Below are 20405 nucleotides of genomic sequence, written 5' to 3' on the forward strand. Positions count from 1 at the left end.
TTGCTAATTGGGACATACTTTACCTGGTGCTTGCATCACCTGGGCACAAAAGAAAGTGATGGGCATTACTTAGAAAGTAATTGCTTGGGACCTTATTTGAAAGACCTGTGCAAATGCTTCATTCTTCATTGGAGGAATCATCTGAAGTCAGGAGGGTGGTGACTGGGGAAAGGCCTCTTGTGGAAGAGAAAGGAGTATCTCTTCCAAACCAGCTCATCTTTTATGCCCTTTCCATATAAGGGAGGACTTTTATTTGCTCAGGTATTCCAGCATGCTTTAACGCTTGTTTTTTCTGGATCCAATAGATTTTATGGCTGCTGCTTTTTTCCTCTCTTTTAATGTTTTATATGGACTTCTATTGTCCTTGCTACTACTTAAAACTGTTCGCTCCCCTGGGAATCATGCGCTGAAGAGTGGCTAATAAATGAACCCTTTATAAATGACTTATTATTAAACAGTGGCTCTTTTTCTCACCTACGCTGCCCTACAGGAGAGCAACTGCTTGCTTAAGTACTTAAGCCAAACCCCGACTGCTTTTTATGTGGGCTTGACTCTCCCTTGTGAAAATCTGGTCCCATTACTCCACGATGTGCATTTTAAAACAAACAAGTTGGATCTGCAACAAAAAGTCGCAGCGTTAAATACTCCTGATTAGCGTTTCAGCTGGCCATGCCCTTTTCTCCATTCCATCTCCTCCCATTTTCTGTCCCTCAACCCAATTTAGCAGACAGCATTTCATGCACCCTAAACCTTCTCACTCCTCACTACCCCTAATTTCACCCCCAAAATGTTTTCATCCCCCTCCACTTTTGCAAATCTTGGGGTTCTCCCGAGGCTTCTGATGCCTCCATCTCATGCACAGATTTTGGCCACAAAAATACACAGAATCAAAGTACGGATTCACTATTAGTAAACACAGGATGTGAGAGGCCTGCCCTGTGAGAATGGAGCATTTGTAAATGGCTCACTCTTACCAGATTTTTCTAGGTGTGCAATTGACGGGCGAGTATCCACACCCTCCCCATCTTTTTCAGTCACAATGTTTTATGGCTTGCTGTCCACACCAGTGGGCAAAGTTTGAAAGAATTCATCGGGTTCTCTCAGTCCCTCTTCCTCCATCCTGAACACCCTTTCATTCTGGGCAGGTATGCAAGTATTTCTATAGCTTGTTTGTGTACATTTTTTTTTTTTAAAGGGCTATTCATCCCCTTTAGAAATGACAGCGGAAAAACTGCATACACAAGTTTACTAGCTGCAGCGTCAAACTCTGTGAGCACTTGAGGAAGCACAAAAGGAACAGCGTATAGCACAGACCGACAACTCAAGACACTCCTCCCTGGTTGAAATGGCCTTCAGCCGTCGTCGTTATTGCCTTTGGGCTTCCGCCCGGGCAAAGGAAAAGCCGACTTGTTCTGGGCCTGAGAGAGTTTGCTCGCCAGCACGGCAAAGGGCTCAACCAGCGTCCTTCCGTCGGTCACCGTGACTTCCCACAGCTTCACCTTCTCGAGTTTGGCCCACTGTTGAGCCACGGCCGCCTCGACTTGCCTTTCCTCCACCAGGTCGGCTTTGTTGCCTAAGACAACAATAGAGCCCTGAAAAAAGGAAGGAAGGAAGCAATCCGTCAGAAATGGCAAAGCACAGGCTTGGCATCCGGTTCAGTCAAGGAGCAGAAAGCTGCTCTCTCTCCCATGAGACCTTCTCTCATTCTAAGGAGGCAACATTTAGTTCAATGGACCAATGGGTCAGATTGCATTTTAATTCTAAGGTGCTGCCTTTGATGGAATCTGTATACCACAGGTAAGCTACATAGTGCCCTCCAGATCTTGTTGGACTACAAATCCCATCACCCCTGTCCGCTGCTCTGCAAGTTAGAGCTGCTGCTGCTCGCAATGGTCAAGGACGATGGTTACTGTAGCCTAGCAACACCTTGTTGGCAATGGTCAGGCATCATGGGTGTTGTAGTCCGACAACACTTGATGATGTTGGCAATGGTCAGGGATCATGGGCATTGTAGCCCAACAACACTTGATGTTGTTCGCAATGGTCAAGGATCATGGGTATTGTAGTCCAACAACACTTGATGTTGTTGGCAATGGTCAAGGATCATGGGTATTGTAGTCCCAACAACACTTGTTGTTGTTGGCAATGGTCAGGGATAATGGGTATTGTAATCCAACAACATCTGCTGGGCACCAAATTGGCTACGCCTGCCATATGTCAATCCATGTAATCTGTTGCTAAAAAAAAAAAAAAAGTCAGACGCTACTAAGATGGTATTAGGTTTCAAGAGGAGCCCAAGATGTCAGCGAAGCAAGGAATTGCTCCCAATTTCTAAAGCCCAGTGACTAAGATTGCCTGTGCAGAAGTATCCTTGGCATGTTGTGAAGTATTGAAAAATACAAGCGGCTGCAAGCCCAGAAACAAATAGTGGCCAGGAAACCTGCAGGTGAGTATATTAAATTATAGCACTTAAATACGGCTCTTCTTTCCTATGAAACATGATATAGGGAAGTTGCTATGAGCTTTGAGATTATTCAGGCAGGCCACACCAAATCCAGAACACAGGAATGCCAAAGGCTTTGGGTGTGTTCAGCTCTGCAGTTATGTAAGACTCTAATACTGAATGTTTTTCCCAACCTCCTTGTAAGATGACGAGGTGTATTACTCAGCCTGCGATAAGGCAGCCCTGTTGCGTCTTGGGGCCCCGCCTGCTCATTTTGCTGAGTAGGTCTCTGACATCTGCCCCAAAGTACGATGGCAGCACTGGCTGCATTGTGGCTGGGCTGGTTTTGAAGCAAGTTGTGATTAAGGTTGTTCCCGGCTGGTTTTCAACCACATCATCCTTTTAGATCTTGCCAGTCTAACTGCAAAGTTATTCTCCTTTTCTTTCCTAAAGCGATTACTCCAGTTCTCAGCTTTGCTTCGTTCTCTGCTTCTCTCTTCAGTTCTGCTGCCAGTTTTCTTTCCTTTTGGATCTTCCTTCCCCCAGTTCTTTCCTTTATGGTACTGATGTGCTTTGGCTTCTTCTAAACTGCCTTCCCTTTTCCCTATTTGCCTTATTACAGTCATGGCTGGCGCCCACTGGGATTAATAAGGCAGAAGGCAGGGAGGTCAACAGTAGGTGGCACCAGAGATGAGTAATTCTACCCTTGTCCCCAGCCTCCTCCCTACTGAGTCCTAACAAGGCAATACTGACACAACATTTAGAGCGCTACGATTCCACTTTAAACAGTCATAGTTTCCTCCAAAGAATTCTGGGTTAAAATTCCCTGCATTCCCTGCGAAGAGGGATTGTGCGCTTTTCTGGTTTTGTGCAAATCTGAGGGATCGAAAAGGGGATTGTATAATTTACGAAGACTCTTTTTAATGCCAGCAGACATTTTAACTGAATTTTTATTTTATAATATTAAATTATTTTTATTTACATTGGATCAAGTTTCTTATTATACACCACTCTAATTATAAGTAAGCGGCATATAAATTATTGAAATAAAATTCTCTAATGTCGCTAATTATAATTCTCTAATTATAAATTATTGAAATAAATTAGTAGCAAGTTTCTAGCAACCATAGTTGCTTTTGCATTTAAAAAGGAATTTTCTCTAAAGGCGCTGAGACAAGGCAGGATTTGGGGAAAACTTCAAAATGACCAGGGTAAGAGGGTAGCTGTTCACTTTTCACAATTTGCTTCTTTTGTGGGTTTTTAAGATTATTCCTTTGCTCCTGGTTATTTTATCAAATCCCTACTGTTCTTGAATTTGCATCTAAGGAATCAGGAAGTAGAATATATGGCACTATTCAAACAACCTGTTCTCTCTTCCAAAAGTGAGCAACAGAGACAGTGCCGAACGTCAGCTGTCTTAACAATATTTGAATTGTTTTGATTTACGCTTTTGATTTTGAGATGCACTGAATTACAACCACAGATGAAAGGGTATTCATGACTCGTTCCGTCCTTTGTTGTGTCGAACTACAAACCCCATGGGAATGCAAATACTACTTTCAAACCGCTAACATTAAAAGAGAGAGACAGAGAGAGAAAAATCTATTCTGCCTTACAGTTAAAACGAAACGGAGGAGAGGAATCACAAGGGATCTTTCTGTGCAGCAAAGTGACTCAGTCGATTGCTTGCTCACAGGAGAGGCAGCCTGTGTTTCCAGGTTCTTTGATGCAACGTGTGTGTAGTCAAATTAGGAAGCCGTATCCTAAATAGCACTTGCTATGACAACCGATTATATAATTGGATTAGGAAAGAAACTTCGTAGTAAACAAAGCAGTTACTGTGCTGTTAATAACAACCTGTTTCACTTTTCTGACTTATTAATAGCTGGTTGTGATGACTCACCCTGGTCCAGCAACATATCTGGGCACATTGAGGGGCTGCCCTTAAGACAGCCCTGGTGAGAGAATCCGCAATACCACCAATCAGCTGTTTGGGGGAGAAAAAGTGGGGGTTAAATTTAACCCCTTTCAAACAGCTGGTCTTGTGCTGTATTGTTTTTTCTGACTCAGTCAACATGGAAGCCTGGGGTTCCTCAGGGACACCATGGGACCCTCATATACCTAAGGCACCCTCTCCCGCCCAATTCTCAGTTTTATTTTAAATCAAAGTCTTTTGCTTTGGCCCTACACATCCAGCACAATTGGGCAGGTGTTAAAATGGACTGTACTACTTTGGCTTACAAGTGGAGCACACAATTTCTGAACGCTCTGCCATGTTGTTGTTGCTTTATATATATTTTTCTGAAGTGTTTTTTTTTATTAAGTTTTCCAAAATTTCACACATACATTTCAATACATAATAAAAACTCCCCCTCCCCGACTCCCCCCCCTTTTCTATGCTGTTTCTGTTTCTCTCCCTCAGCTGTCTTCTATCGCTTAAACCTCGACAAAACTCAAACCCTTCTGTTGCTCATAGTTCACATCCTCCTTGCTCATCATATTATAATATCGCTCATCATATTATAATATTTTTTTAAATAATACGAGAAGCGTTTCCATTCTTCCACAAAACCTCCTTCATTAGGTTCTCTTATTTTAGCCGTTGACTTTGCCAATTCTGCATATTGCTCAACCGTTCTTCTTCAGTGGGTTATTTCTGCCTTTTAAAAGCTGCCTGTTAATAGAAATTAGCACTTGGGGGAAGAAAATGTTCCCTCGTCCTTACTTCGTTGAGTCTGACGCAGGGGAGCATTCGAAAATGCGATGTGGTCCATTCTACTCCCTCACGGGTCCAGACTGAGGTAAGCACTGAAAGATTACTTCACAGAATAGGATTACACTCATTCCTTTAACCTGAGTCTTGCGGTCTGTATGTCAAAGTCAGGAACGCTACGAAATTTGCGGTGATGAAACAGAAGCGATTGGCTGCGCTGCGGGCAGGCCCCATTTTCGGGGAATGCTGGGAATCCACTTCCTCCTTTACACAAAGCTCAGGATACACAATCAAAGGAGAACACTGAGTAACAACGCCTCTGACTGCTATATTAAGAGTCCATGAAAAGGTAGCAAAGGCCTCTTTCCAATGCAACTTTAATCGATGCAACCAGCAAGCCCTGAGTTACGTAAGAACTTTGCTGTGACAACAGCCAAACATTACATAACTGCAGTCTTGTGCTGACTTGCTTTAAATGGCCCCAGATGAATGCTTCCTTCCTTTCTTTTTTTTGTTACAGGCACTTAGTTAAGAGATCCATTAGGGATTCACTCTCTCTTTACATATAGAATTTATTGCAGGAAAATACACAGAGCCCTGCGTAGGTGATATTGTTCAGCTTGCTGAGCTGCAGCAGTCGATTAGCAAACATTGATGAAGCCATTTCCCTGGGAAGGGTCTGATTTAGTAGCCACGGTGAAACCCCTAAAAAAACCCCTGATTACATCCATTATCTTAGTATTACTGTGTTACAGTGGTACCTCGGGTTAAGAACTTAATTTGTTCTGGAGGTCCGTTCTTAACCTGAAACTGTTCTTAACCTGAGGTACCACTTTAGCTAATGGGGCCTCCTGCTGCCGCCGCCGTGCGATTTCTGTTCTCATCCTGAAGTAAAGTTCTTAACCCGAGGTACTATTTCTGGGTTAGCGGAGTCTGTAACCTGAAGTGTCTGTAACCTGAAGCGTCTGTAACCAACTGCCCCCCATAAAATATTTGAGGGGGCTGGGACCCCCCAAAGTTGATGGACATTGTCATTCAAATGGTGTGTGCGTGCCATGTCATGCAGGACGGGGCCTACCTGCCCCCCCAATATTTTATTCAAGTTGGCACCCCTGCGACACTCTTAACCCGTAATTCGCAACGTGGGGAGAACGCCCCACAGAGGCACAATTTGATTTTTAAGGGGGGCAATTCGAGAATGAGTTATTAACAGTTAATGGCCTTTTAGGGTTCCTCCACGTGAATAGGAGTTCACTTTTTGAATAAGAAGAATTATATGTCACAGGGTGGGTGGGCATCGGGAATTTAGAGATGCTTAGGTGGGGCATGGCCAAAAAAAAGGTTGGGAACCACAGCTCTAACCAGGGCCTCACCATTTGTTATCAGCCAACCTTTTGTGAACGACTTCTGTTAATTATGTAATTAGCACCGCCTGTACTTTCTGCATTTCATTTCCCTGTGACCTCACTGCTTAGTGTGTTTTTACAAGTTGTCCCAGCCCAAAACAGTGGATTAATCTTATGCCTTAATAAATGGATTGTTTACGATGCCAAAAAGACTTGCAGTTGTTTCCGATACAACAGACTAACAAGGAAATAGTTACGGCGGGTTTTAAGAACCTTTTACAACCACTCTTTTCAAACACTGCAGCTCACATTAAGCCTTGTGACTACAAGACCTTGCTTTTAACTTGGCAGTTACCCTTTGCAAAGGAGACACACATCTAATGTGAAAGGAGAGACACTAAAAGACTAAAAAAAAAAATGCTGGTCAGCAGAGCAAGTGACCCCTTTGCTGCTTCCTACAAGGGGGTTATTCATAGCAGAGGCCTTTTACTCCTGTCCCATCTCTGCACACAACTACACTGACCCCCGGCACGTGTAAAACTGCATTATCTGCGGGTAAATAAATACAGTGGTACCTCTGGTTATGTATTTAATTCGTTCCGGAGGTCTGCTCTTAACCTGAAACTGTTATTAACCTGAGGTACCACTTTAGCTAATGAGGCCTCCTGCTGCCACCACGCAATTTCTGTTCTCATCCTGAGGTAAAGTTCTTAACCGAGGTACTATTTCTGGGTTAGCGGAGTCTGTAACCTGAAGCGTCTGTAACCTGAAGCGTATATAACCCAAGGTACCACGGTGGTTTGGAAAACCTGCTTTTTAGGTGATGAGTTCATTTTCCCTCGTACATCATGTTCTCATGATCATATCTCAGACGCGACTGAAGGTATCGGGGGGGGGGGTAATGTGTTTTACCTCTCTTTTGTCTCTACACTTGTCAATCTCCTTCTTGAGCCAGTCAGCTCTTTCGAAGGATTCCAGGCTGTTCACGGCATAGACGAGAACAAAGCCGTCTGCGAGGGAAAAATAATGTTTGGGGAACTCCTCTCCTTCTTGCACCCCCCTGGTGTCGTACAGGCGCAACTGTTCTTTCACTCCTCGGTCCGTTTCAGCCAAAGCCACATAAACATCTTCGCTTGTCGCGTTGCATTCTGCACCTGTTGTTTTCAAAAAAGGAGAAACAGAGTTCTTAGCGAACAGATTCAGAAACACATATTGCGTGCCAAAGCTGCTTCCCTTGCGCCCCGAAAAAATATATTTCAATGATTAGTAACTGTATGGTGGTTTTGACGCCTTGTTTCCTACTGATCAAATCATGGCTTGCTTCCCCTTGTAATCAGCTCTGGCCTGGACAAATTTGCAAAAGGTGCATCTATACAAGCAATTGTTTTGATTCGGTTTTGTATTTGGTATGAATACCTTCATACTGTTGTGGCTTACGGCCAAACAAGTACACACTTACTCAAGACTCATATTAACGATACTAAATGCAAAAGGTGTGACTCTCTCCCCCGCCCCAAAGTTGAATCGAAAATACAGTGGTACCTAGGGTTAAGTACTTAATTTGTTCCCGAGGTCCATTCTTAACCTGAAACTGTTCTTAACCTAAGACACCACTTTAGCTAATGGGGCCTCCTGCTGCCGCTGCGCCGCTGCTGCACGATTTCTGTTCTCATCCTGAAGCAAAGTTCTTAACCAGAGGTACTATTTCTGGGTTAGCGGAGTCTGTAACCTGAAGCGTCTGTAACCTGAAGCGTATGTAACCCGAGGTACCACTGTACACTGGCTGGCACACACTTCTGTGACTGGCACACATTTTGACAAGCAACAAGTTTGCTACTCGTCATCAACAAGCAACGTTGAGAACCACTTTACTGGCGCCATCCCAGCCGTGCCATGATTATGGTTTCGGATTATTTGTTAAATAAGAAAGGCAGGCAACTGTAAGCGTCTCTGGAAGGGCAGAAGGGGAACCACGTGCATCTCTTACCCACATCGTGCTTGCCATAGAGGACCTGCTCCAGAATGGCGGTCTTCCCCACCGAGGCCATGCCACAAACCAGCACTTTGTAGCCCTTCCCCATCTTCTTTCAGACTGCGGAGACTGGGCCCGGGGAGCAATCCTGTCCAAGCACCACAAAAGGTCAACGGCATTTACAAATTACCATCCAGCAAGAAGCCAGCATTGGAGCATGGCTGCATTCACACACACGAAGAGGTCGTCACAGGGCCTGCCAGGTCAGTCCAGCAGTTTCAGCCAATGTCTCTCCTACCTTAGCCAAGGTATATCCAACAGGTCATGGCCAAGGAAGAGAGAGCTTTACTACTGTATTGGCCCAAATATAAGCCACACTTTTTTCCCTCCAAATTCTGACTGTGAAAAGTTAAAGTGTGGCTTAAATTCGCGACCTTACAAAAATTGGCTTTTGCGATATTGCTGCTGAAGCAGACATACGGAAAATGGAACAAAATAACGTTTTCATGCCGATTTGCAAGCTCGAGACTGTTGTGCAATTAATTGTAATGTCATTCGTCGCTTTCCCCTTACTTTACAGTGCAGTATTGATTTTTTAATTTGCATTTACGGTGCTACGATTTATGGGCGGAATTGTAGCAATTGAAAAGCGATTTTAGCGATTGTACGGTGACTTTTGAGGGCTTGCAAGATCAAAGGCTTGAATTGGCTTGGCATATGGTAAAATAAAACCACTATTTTAGTCGCTGAATTTAATGGACTTTTTTCTTTTTCTCTTCAATTTTAAGGGAGCGGCTTATATTCGGGTATTGTCTCTCCCTCCCCTTTCAATTTTAAAGGTACGGCTTATTTGCAGGTGTGGTTTATATTCGAGCCAATACGGTACAATCCCAGGTTCAGATGCTGCTGATCTCAAAAGCCCATGAGGAGCAATGCAGCTGCAGTCACAGTAACCCATGTTCCAGCTCACTGGGACATGCCAACCAGGCCAGCGAATGACAGCAGTTTCGGACATGGGCCTTTCCCAGCCCTGTTTAGGAATGCCAGGGATTCTGCATGCCAAGCATGTGTGCTAACACTTAACTATGGCACTTACCCAAAGGAATAGGGGTCCCTTCTGTTTCTAAGGGGTTGCATATGCACAGACCCCAGATTAAGGATGCGATAGTGGCGTCAAATGGATTACGTCTGTTGCAAGGACTATCAGGTATTGGACAATAACAGACTATTAAAAGACTAAAGGCCGTGACTATTTTGCATGTGTACAACTGATGTGCAACCAACGTGCAAGAGGGCAAAACGGGGTGTTGCCGCCCGTATTTCAAAGAGATTCATTGAAACACAAACATAAGACTAGCTGTGGTATATGGGATTTTATCAAGAATGGATTGTATTTGGTTTGAGCAATAGTCTGGAGGCAGAATTAAAGGGAATCAGACCTTGAAGTACAGCACGTGGGAAGCCACAAAAAATTTATAACTGACTATTGTGAATTACTCTTATAAAAATTATTTCACAAATAAAACGAAAGCAAAAAACGATTCAACCCGGGATGAATTTCGAGTTCACCTTGAACTAAGAAGGCAGACACGACCCCTTTTTTCAATGCCAAGTCTCAACCCTGGAAGCTGCAAAAAAAGAAAAAGAAAAAAGTAGATGTGAGAGTTCCTCTGAGCGTGTCCAGAGCGCACTGCTCAAAGCATTATCTCTGTATTGTTTGCATTTAAGGAGAAGTGTTCTAGGGGAAATTACATGACTTTCCGGAAAATCTAAGGTAGACACTGCTCCTAGCAGGAATTTCGGAATCTGCGGAACGAGCAGGCGGGGCCGCGATCCCTCCGGCGTTTTCTTCCAAGCCTGCCAAGGCACGTGGCCTCTGGAACTACATTTCCCAGCAGGAACCTGAACGCAGCCCTTTCCCCCCCTCCTCCTTCCTCTTGGACGTCACGGCGTTGCCGCAAAGCCTTGTGGGAAAGCAGGCCTCTTCCTTTCCGGCTCCGGGCGCCGCTAGGTAAGGTTGACGAGCTGGAGGCCGCCCGTAGTTTAATCCGTCGGCATCCTAATTCGGGGAGGCCTGCGGCGGTCCGCTCGGGGCGCCGCCCCACGGTCGGTAGCTGGGGGGAGAGGCGGGTCGGGGTCTCTGGGCGAAGGGAGGCCGGGGAGGCGTAATTCCGCCGGGTTCGGTTGGGAAGGCGGCGTGGCCTGGGCCTACAGACCGAGACGGCTACGCCAGGCGGAGCTTGCAGAGGCCGAGGGGGAAGACGGAGAGAATCATAGAGTTGGAAGGGACCCCGAGGGGCATCTAGTCCAGCCCCCTGGAATGCAGGAATAAGCTCGTGAGGCCTAAAAGGCCGGAGCTCGGGCGCTGCTTGCTCCTGAGTAAACCTCCGAGGAGGGACCATTGCTCACATGCTTTACGTGTAGACGGCCGCGGGTTCCAGCCCTGACACCAACCAATAAATGGGGTTAGGTAGCAGGTGATGGTGGGAGCCACTGCCAGCTACATCAGATGGTTTATTTATGTATTTCACATCCCTCTCTTTTAAGATGGCTGGGCAGGTAATTGCTTCCAGGTTTTTGCTTCTGCAAAAGTGGGGCATGCATTGTGTGAAGCAAGTAAATAATAAATGTCCTGCTATGGTTTCGGGTAGCTTATTGTGCCCACGCGACTTAAAACAAGTGAGAACTCTTTGAAGTTACAAGTTATTCGCCTTTAGGCGCCAGGCAAAAAGGTCCCTTTTTAACCAGGCCTTTGGTTGACCTGATCAACATCCTACACCCTTTAAAATGTGGCTGTTTTTTGCGGGTGGGGGGTGTTATTGGATTATTGTTTTTATTTTGATTCTATATATTGTGATCTTTTTTTGTGAACCGCCTTGAGAGCTCCAGGTATAGGGCGGTATATAAATTCAGTAAATGAATGAATGAAAGCCTGTGTGTGTTCTGATTGGGTAATTGGTTAAAGGAGTTCTATAAAAAGAATTGGGATCATGTAGAGCTGGAAGGGACCACAAGGGTCATCTAGTCCAACCCCCTGTAGCGCAGGAATCTTGCCTGATGTAGAGCTTGAACCCACAGCGTTGAGACTGAGCCTCATGCTCTACTGACTGAGCTGTTGAGTGACTGTTCTTTCTGGATTGAGGGAATAAGGTACAGCCCCTGGATGCTACAGGAGCTTGCAGTTGCTGAAGTTATTGCAAGGGGCTTCACCAGTATGGAAAACCAAGCAAATCCTTAGTTGTTGCGGGCTGTCATGCCATAGATCAGTTGCAGGCTAGTGGTAGATCACAGGCTTTGTGTGCAATTCCAGCAGCAGTGGGAAACATTCCAGTCTGAAAACCTGAAGAACTGCTGCCAGTCTCTGTAAACCAGGGGTAGAGAAGCTGTAGTTTCCAGATGTCAATTATATTAGCAACTTTCATCAGCCCCAGTCATAGACAGTGGTCAGGAATACAGTGGTGCCTCGCAAGACGAAAATAATTCATTCGTCTAGCGGTTTTTTCGTCTTGCGAAGCACGGCCATTAGCGGCTTAGTGGCTATTAGCGGCTTAGCGACTTGGAAAAAGGGGGAAAGCAAGCCCATAGGGAAATTCGTCTTGCGAAGCGCCTCAAAAAACGGAAAACCCTTTCGTCTAGCGAGTTTTTCATCTTGCGAGGCATTCGTCTTGCGGGGCACCACTGTAATGAAAAGTTGTAGTCCAGAATGCTAGAAGATCTGGATCCCTCTCATAAACAAATGATAGGTTAACAGTCTGACAAAGTAAAAAGCAGCTTCCTTTGCTGCTGTGTATCTCATACATACTATTTAAATGTTAATGACATATTAATGAAATCAAGCACAGTATAGATCAGTAGCTCAGAGGGGACAAAGTTGGTTTTGAGAGGTTTATGAACAAAATGTGTTTCATTATGGACCACTTTTATTACTAGAGAATAGAAAACACAGGTGCTTTTTTGTTTCCTGAGAGCAATGAAACGCAGTGTGATTTAAACATGTCACTTTTTTGCAGATAAGCCAGAATGGGTGCCTACAAATATATCCAAGAACTATGGAGGAAGAAACAGTCAGATGTGATGCGCTTCCTCCTGCGTGTCCGCTGCTGGCAGTATCGCCAGTTGTCTGCCCTGCACCGAGCTCCCCGTCCCACCAGGCCAGATAAAGCTCGCAGGCTGGGATATAAAGCTAAGCAAGGTAACTGCAACCCAAAGCATGTAGCAGATGTGAACTTGCTCTAGTCACTTGGTTATGCGCTAAGTCTGGTAGTCCTGAGCAAAGATAGCAATTACTTATTGTAATTGTAATGTGATAAGATAAAAATAACCTTGCTTACCTTCCATGCAAGCATATAGGCAACTATCCCAAGCTACAAGAGCATCTCTGATAAGTCAGGATGTTAGAATGGAAACTTTGCCTAAGACTATCATGAGACTGAAAATCTTGCCACTGTACTTGCATTCACACAGCTGAAACACAATTCCCATCATTTTTCATGCTTTGTGCAATTTCAGATGAACAAAAATAGATTATAAAAGCACGGGGTTGTCCAGTAACTGAAGTAGAGTATTTGTGGCATCATTAGCAAATTCAAAAATATTACTAGAATGTAAAACGCAAATGCTAAATAAAATTTCTCTTGTGGAATTGCAGATTTCTTCACTGCTTTAACACATTATCCTGTTGTGTCTTAGGTTACGTCATCTACCGCATTCGTGTTCGCCGTGGTGGTCGTAAACGTCCAGTCCCTAAGGGTGCTACTTATGGTAAACCAGTGCATCATGGTGTCAACCAGCTGAAATTTGCCCGGAGTCTGCAGTCTGTAGCAGAGGTGGGTATTGCTTGTGATCTGCATCAGTCTTTTGTATTGCCCCCTGGTCCCACTGAAGCTTGATCAAATCTGTGTCGCATTGGTTTATCTCCTTTAACTCATGCCAAATTAGAAGAGTATGTGATGTCTATGAATCAGCTTTTAATATTGTTGAGTTGGTAAACTGTGATGGAGTAGCATGTTAAGCAGCATTTATTGTGAGAATAAGGCAGAGTGGTTAATGAATAATTATTTCCCACAGAGCAGTTTTTTCAGTGTCAAGTTGTCATTTTGGAATTCTGGTTTCTAGGTGGCATATGGAAGTATTTTGGTTTGCAAGATGCTGTAGCCATCCTCTCTATAGAGACAAAGAACTGTCTTTGTTGTAAACTGAAATTAGATATGTACAGAAATCAGTGAAAGAGCCAGTGCATAAAACTATGTAACAGATTAAAGTGATTACCCTTTTTTGCAATCAAATTGAATGTCCTTGGTGGTCAGATTTTTAGTTACTGTCGTTATATTTATGTACTTGTTACATTACTTGTTATTCAGATAGCCACCCTCTACAGTGGTAGAGGTACAGTACAGTGGTACCTTGGTTCTCAACCTTAATCCATTCCGGGAGTCCGTTTGACTACTGGAACTGTTTGAAAACCAAGGTGCGGCTTCTGGTTGGTTGCAGGAGTTTCCTGCACTCAAGCGGCAGCCGTGTCAGATGTTCAGCTTCCAAAAAAAGTTCACAAACTGGAACACTTCCGGGTTTGCGTTGTTCAGGAGCCAATATGTTCAACAACTAAGCCGTTTGGGAACCAAGGTACTACTGTATAGTATTTTGGGAAATAAAGCACAGGGAAGTATTTTTAAGAAGTAGAATAACATCAGGTATGGCAGCTAGGTGAGTTTAGTTGTGCCGTACAGTATTTGCTTTCCCCATTTCTTGGCCATATAGCATCTCTGTAATGAAGTAGATTGCAATGGTATGTTCTATTGTGGTAGCACTAACAAATCAATTTTCCTCCACAGGCCAGTTTGAAAGATAAAATAGTTGTTCATAGAATGGTAGAGTTGGAAGGGGTCCTGAGGATCATTTAGTCAAACCCTGTGCAACGCAGGAATATGTAGCTGTCCCTTACTGGGGTCGAATCTGCAGCCTTGGCATTATCAGCACAACGCTCTAACCAACTGAGCTATCTATCCCTGTAAGGAAAGAGTTTCTCTATGGAGAAGTCTTTGTTACTGTAATTCTTAAACGCCATGGCTGAATGTTTGGTTCCTTTGTATGAAACTTGTCACCTTGTTTTCCTGATGCCTGTAATATTCACAATCCCCAATTCCTCCCTTTTATGTGCTTACGTGAGGTTGTTTTTCCCCTGCTAGGAGCGTGCTGGCCGCCATTGTGGAGCCCTGAGAGTACTGAACTCTTACTGGGTGGGTGAAGATTCCACCTACAAGTTCTTTGAAGTCATTCTGATTGATCCTTTCCACAAGGCTGTCAGGCGCAACCCAGACACCCAATGGATCACCAAGGCAGTTCACAAACACAGAGAGATGCGGGGGCTGACCTCCGCTGGCAGGAAAAGCCGTGGCCTCGGCAAGGGCCACAAATTCCATCACACAATCGGTGGCTCACGTCGCGCTGCTTGGAGGCGACGCAACACCTTGCAGCTTCACCGTTACCGCTGATTCTTTTGCATATAATTTTCTCGTTATAATAAATCAGCCAGAGTTCACATTTCCACTGTCTTGTGTTTTCATTGGGCACTGGGTTTACCCCACATCATCTCCTTTTAAAAGAATTAAGAATCTAGCAACATATCCAGTATCTCTTCCATTACAGTTGTCACTCGAATAACAGGGTTATAAAAGTTCTGGTGAAGTTGAAAGCTTTTTGATGACCAAAAAAAATTGCAGTATATACTCATCCAAAAATTCCCAGAAAGGTTTGTATAACTTAACATGCATATGTTCAACTTTAGACCTACTCGGCATAACTAATTGAGATTAATGAACATTACTGACTGCTAGTAATTTCAGTAAAAGTAATTTCTGAGTAAAAGTTTAATTCCACTATCCGTTGTGTGCAAGGTAACTACCGTTTTATCTTCTCTCATCAGTAATAGTCACCACAGTTAACACTAATAAGATTCCTTAATGATAGAAGCAGCCTCAAATCTTGGTTAAGAGGGGGCCCTTGTTAAAGCTGGCAGAAGAAACAGTTGGAGGATAGGAACATACAATCCCACTGTTCCTAATACTTCATTTTGTGATGTGTTTTCAAAACTGCTTGCTTTTAGATGCTCATTTATTTTTAGGTTGTATTTTGTACTGCACTGATTTCGCATAAGCCACCTTGGGTGCATTTGTAAGAAAGCAAAGTATAAGTTCATAGTATTTCAAATTTTACTAATGAACCTAATGGAGTGGCTATCAGTGTGAGCCTGTGGCTTGTACGTTGAAATACGCATGCCAGATCCAAATTAGCTTTCACACAAACTGACGGTTGACTGATTACAGTCTCTTATAATAAAGCGTTCGTGTCTTAGCTTATATGCTGCAAAATGTGCTTATTACAGTTGCTACATTATTATTATTTTTTTACTAATTAAGTCTAGATTGTTGGTATAAATGACTTTCACAGCTGCCCAGCAAAGCTAGTTTAATATCAAGACAGTGCTTAAAACCCAAGATAAGGATTGGGTAAGGTGCTGCTATTCTATTAAGAGCAACATAATGGAAAACAGCCTCCCACGTAGTTCATAACCTGAGCGTGTTGAATAGCATTGGAGCGCAGGCTCTTTCAACATTGCAAGTTTTCATTATTAACCATTGTCCGACCTTTTCATGCGGGAAACTGCACAGACTGACCCTGCTGTGTTAACTTGTGTATTTCTGCAAGAGCTTTCATTAACCGGTTCTTCTCAGAGAATGGGTTATACAATCTTCATTCTGTTAACTAAATGTATAGCCGATAATTAGGTTTTTCCAAAAACAAACAGCTGATTTTAAAAAATAAAAAGTTGGGTTCTTTGTTCATGGCTATAGTAAAGTACAGTAAGAGCCCTTAGAAATTGGTAAATGTGAGATTCTTGTGCTTTGTTCTGTCAGGCTAAGAAAGTGACATGAAATGGTGTCTAGGAGTGAGCTATAGCTTGTCTCATACCTAGTATTATACAGTCATACCTCGGGTTACAGATGCTTCAGGTTGTGCACTGCGCCAAACCCACGAGTACCGGAACAGGTTACTTCCGGGTTTCGGCTTTTGCACATGCGCAGAAGTGCTAAATTGTGCTTTGCACATAAGCGCCGAATTGCAACCCGTGCGTGCACAGATGTGACGCTGTGGGTTGCGAACGTGCTTCCCGCATGGATAATGTTTGCAACCCGAGCGTCCACTGTAATGCAATTCCTACAGCCAAGCTGGTGCCAGATATTGCTCTGCTTTCCTTCGGACCACATCAGCAAAGCCAAGATATGGGGTCATGCTATCTGGGCAACCCAGGGCCTCCATACACCCCAGGCTTGCATCTTGGGGATGTCACTTCAGTGCTGCTAATGCACTGGTTTGACTTCACTCCTGGAGGCGCACTCCATTGTCTCAAAACAAATGGATGCCAGCGACATTTTGCATTTTAGGGATCAATTTACCGGTAATTCATTGTATATGTTTCCATTATCCATACATAGCAGTAGCTGAGAGTTATATGAGACACATAATTAGCATTTTTTGAGAATGGGGGTGTGTGCGCTAGATTTTACCCTTTATTTACAAGGGTGAGGAGCAGATAGCACCTGAGATCCTGAACACCACCGCAAGCCCATTTTGACAGCTGGCCATCTGTGAATCACCTGACATCACCAAGAGGTCAGCTGACTCAAACTAAAAAAAAAAATCATTGGCAGGGGCATAGCTTGAACTTTGCCTGCGATCCTTCCTCTGACCAGCATCAATTCAAGTTAGTGATGCAGTGAATATTAGTGCTTACAGCAAACCTGCTTTGGGCATCAGAATCATCTTAGAACAATCTAATACAATACAAAAATGTGATAATAAAACATAACTTTAAAATAGGCAGCCTACATCAAAAAAAGTAGCAATCAACAATCAATTAGAATAGTATAAAATAGGTAAAGGGACCCCTGACCATTAGGTCCAGTCGTGGCCAACTCTGGAGTTGCGGCTCTCATTTCGCTTTATTGGCCGAGGGAGCCGGCGTACAGCTTCCGGGTCATGTGGCCAGCATGACTAAGCCACTTCTGGCGAACAAGAGCAGCGCACGGAAACGCCATTTACCTTCCTGCCAGAGCGGTACCTATTTATCTACAGTACTTGCACTTTGACGTGCTTTCGAACTGCTAGGTTGGCAGGAGCAGGGACCAAACAACGGGAGCTCACCCCGTCGCGGGGATTCGAACTGCCAACCTTCTGATCGGCAAGTCCTAGGCTCTGTGGTTTAACCCAAAGCGCCACCCGTGTCCCTAGTCTAAAATAATATCAACATAAAAGCTAAACAGAAATCCACTCAACAGTTACAATAATATCTAAACTATAATCAATAAAACGGCAAGCCACAGTACATAAAGCAATACAGTACACATTGAGAAGCAGAGGGTGGGTCAAGGCAGGTGGAAGGAGGCCTTGTCTGATGGAATCTATCCCCTCACAGTTCTTCCTCCAGGGCCAGCTCCCTTATGAGGACTGGTTGCTCTACGGAGTCCTCCACTGCTATCATAGGAAACTTGCTGTCAATGCCAATCAGCGAATGGGCATTGGCTGCAACCTTCAGTTGCCAGGGAACCGTTAGGATCCCTTCAAGGCTCCCAATTTTACACTGGCGTTCACATTTCCACCTGCCCCATGTCTGATGTCACATAGGATGCAAGGTGTGGAGCAGCTGTCCACACATTGAGCAAAATAATCTTGTGGTGCCGGGCTTAGGTCAAATGTGGCCTATGGGCCAGGAGTTCCACCATATCTGCTTTACTATTATCCCAGCCCAGATCAGGACCCTGTGCCATCGGTGTTCTGAGGTTAGGAGAATAAATTGCATGATTGTATTTCTGGTGGAAGCATCTGTCAGCGCTGTGACTCTGCAATGATACTGTGACTGAAAGATGACATAGCGTTAAAGTTAGGTGTAATCAATGTTACATTGTGAAAATGATTAGCAGCAGGGCACAGGCTATTTTGCAATTGAAAAAGAGGTTGAGTATTTCCACGCTGAATATCGTCGGCAAAACTGCAATCTGATAATGTATAAAAGAGAATCTGATTTCAGCATACAACTGTTTTATATAGGAAATAAGCATTAAATATGGATAAACCCAGAAGAGTAAGTTGTAACTAAACATAAAAACTCGTGTCTGACTCACAAAGTTTGTATTTCAGAAAATAACCAAATACAATGAGATGTTTCTGTAATATAGTACTGAAAGCTGCAATGCAAATTGTTCTAGTGTTAAGAACAAAGGCATTCAGAAAAGCACTGTGTAACGTCTGGATAAGATATAAGGACTTGCTCGAAAATAAAACCCCAAGGTGGTTGTCACCAATGGAAGCGAAGGCTCAGAAAAAGCTCAATATGGAGGCCAAATGGCCGAAATATTGGGAAATTCTGGAACAAGAGGGAGATAGATTAAAACTACAGAGTTTTGAAAAACTAAAAAATAGAGTGCGGGATTGGCTCCATTATTATCAAATAATGGAGGCATATAATCTGGACAAAAAAATTGGCTTCCAGGTGGAAAAATCAAAATTGGAAATAGATCCCAAAAGTAAGAACTTGTCAAGAATGTATAACTTGCTGTTGAAATGGAACACTCAGGATGAAACGGTGAAATCAGCTATGATTAAATGGGCACAAGATGTTGGACATAATATTATGATGGCTGACTGGGAACAGTTATGGACCACAGTATGAAATTTACGGCATGTAATGCCTTAAGAGAGAATATAATGAAAATGATTTACAGGTGGTACATGACACCAGTCAAGCTTGCAAAAATTTACCATTTGCCCGATAATAAATGCTGGAAATGTAAAGAGACTGAAGGCACATTCTTTCACCTTTGGTGGACATGCCCAAGGATTAAGACTTTCTGGGAAATGATCTACAATGAAATGAAAAAGGTATTTAAATATACTTTTCTGAAGAAACCAGAGGCCTTTCTCCTGGGCATGGTCGGCCAATTGGTGTCAAAGAAGGATAGAACTTTCTTTATGTATGCTACAACGGCAGCAAGAATACTTATTGCAAAGTAATGGAAGACACAAGATCTACCCACCCGGGAAGAATGGCAGATAAAGGTGATGGACTTCATGGAACTGGCGGAAATGCCTGGCAGAATCCGAGACCAGGGAGAAGAGTCGGTGGAAGAAGATTGGAAGAAATTTAGTTTATTTACAGAAACATTGTAAAATTAAGGAATGTTAGAAGGAGGCCGGAATGAAGTTATGTGGCTTTAGCGGAAATTTTATAAAGGATTAAGTAAAAATAGATTGTTAATGGATGAAAGGAAAAGTTACATTATATTAAGATAAATTATAGGATGTAAGTTGGGAAAGATGGAAAGGATTTGCTGAAATAGCTAACCGAACTAGCATACAAAAAAAGGGAGGTGCGAGGAGGTCAAGGAAACAAGTAAATGAAAGATAAGTTATGGGAAGGTTTGTTGTGTTTTTTAATTGTTTCTATTTTTCTGTTTATTATTATTATTATTATTATTATTATTATTATTTTCTATTTTCTTCTTTTTTATTGTGATGTGTTGTTATGTTTTTGTTTAACTTGGAATTATCTCTTTCTCTTTTTGTAACATTTAAAACTTTAATATTATTTTTTAAAAAAGAGAACAAAGGCATATTTTTGTGTCTGCAGGAGGTATTATAGCAATATAGCCATGTTAATGTTGTAAAACACAAAGCAAACTGAAGATAAGTTGGCAGAAAACATGTTAAATATTTGCTTTGATTATTCTCTCAACCTTTCCCTGAATTTACGAATCGCCACAGAGGCTTATTTAAAAATAGCTATGCTTTGTTGGGCGGTATTTAGCAAGCAACGTTAATTCCATCCTACAGCTCTGAACAACTTCTCCAGGCTGCAGGAAGCTTCAGCCACAAATA

The 20405-nt window shown here is 43.2% G+C and overlaps 2 protein-coding genes across 2 annotated transcripts; one reads left to right on the plus strand and one right to left on the minus strand.

Annotated features, from left to right (window-relative positions):
• Window positions 1-332: 332 nt before the first annotated feature.
• On the minus strand, window positions 333-10371 carry NKIRAS1 (NFKB inhibitor interacting Ras like 1). The gene is made up of 5 exons (XM_081833958.1): window positions 10227-10371; window positions 10044-10102; window positions 8490-8622; window positions 7415-7656; window positions 333-1592 (listed from the first exon to the last, which is right to left on the minus strand). Exons 3-5 carry the CDS (start codon window positions 8581-8583, stop codon window positions 1353-1355), a joined length of 576 nt encoding a protein of 191 aa, XP_081690084.1. The 5' UTR covers window positions 8584-8622; window positions 10044-10102; window positions 10227-10371; the 3' UTR covers window positions 333-1352.
• Window positions 10372-12484: 2113 nt separating this feature from the next.
• Window positions 12485-15014, plus strand: RPL15 (ribosomal protein L15). Its single transcript, XM_081833945.1, has 3 exons — window positions 12485-12666; window positions 13164-13300; window positions 14660-15014. The coding sequence occupies exons 1-3, from the start codon at window positions 12495-12497 to the stop codon at window positions 14963-14965; spliced, it is 615 nt and encodes a 204-aa protein (XP_081690071.1). The 5' UTR covers window positions 12485-12494; the 3' UTR covers window positions 14966-15014.
• The last annotated feature ends 5391 nt before the right edge of the window (window positions 15015-20405 follow it).

This window comes from Podarcis erhardii (assembly GCF_964252035.2).
Source record: "Podarcis erhardii genome assembly, chromosome: 12".
In the NCBI taxonomy this organism is placed as follows: Eukaryota; Metazoa; Chordata; class Lepidosauria; order Squamata; family Lacertidae; genus Podarcis; species Podarcis erhardii.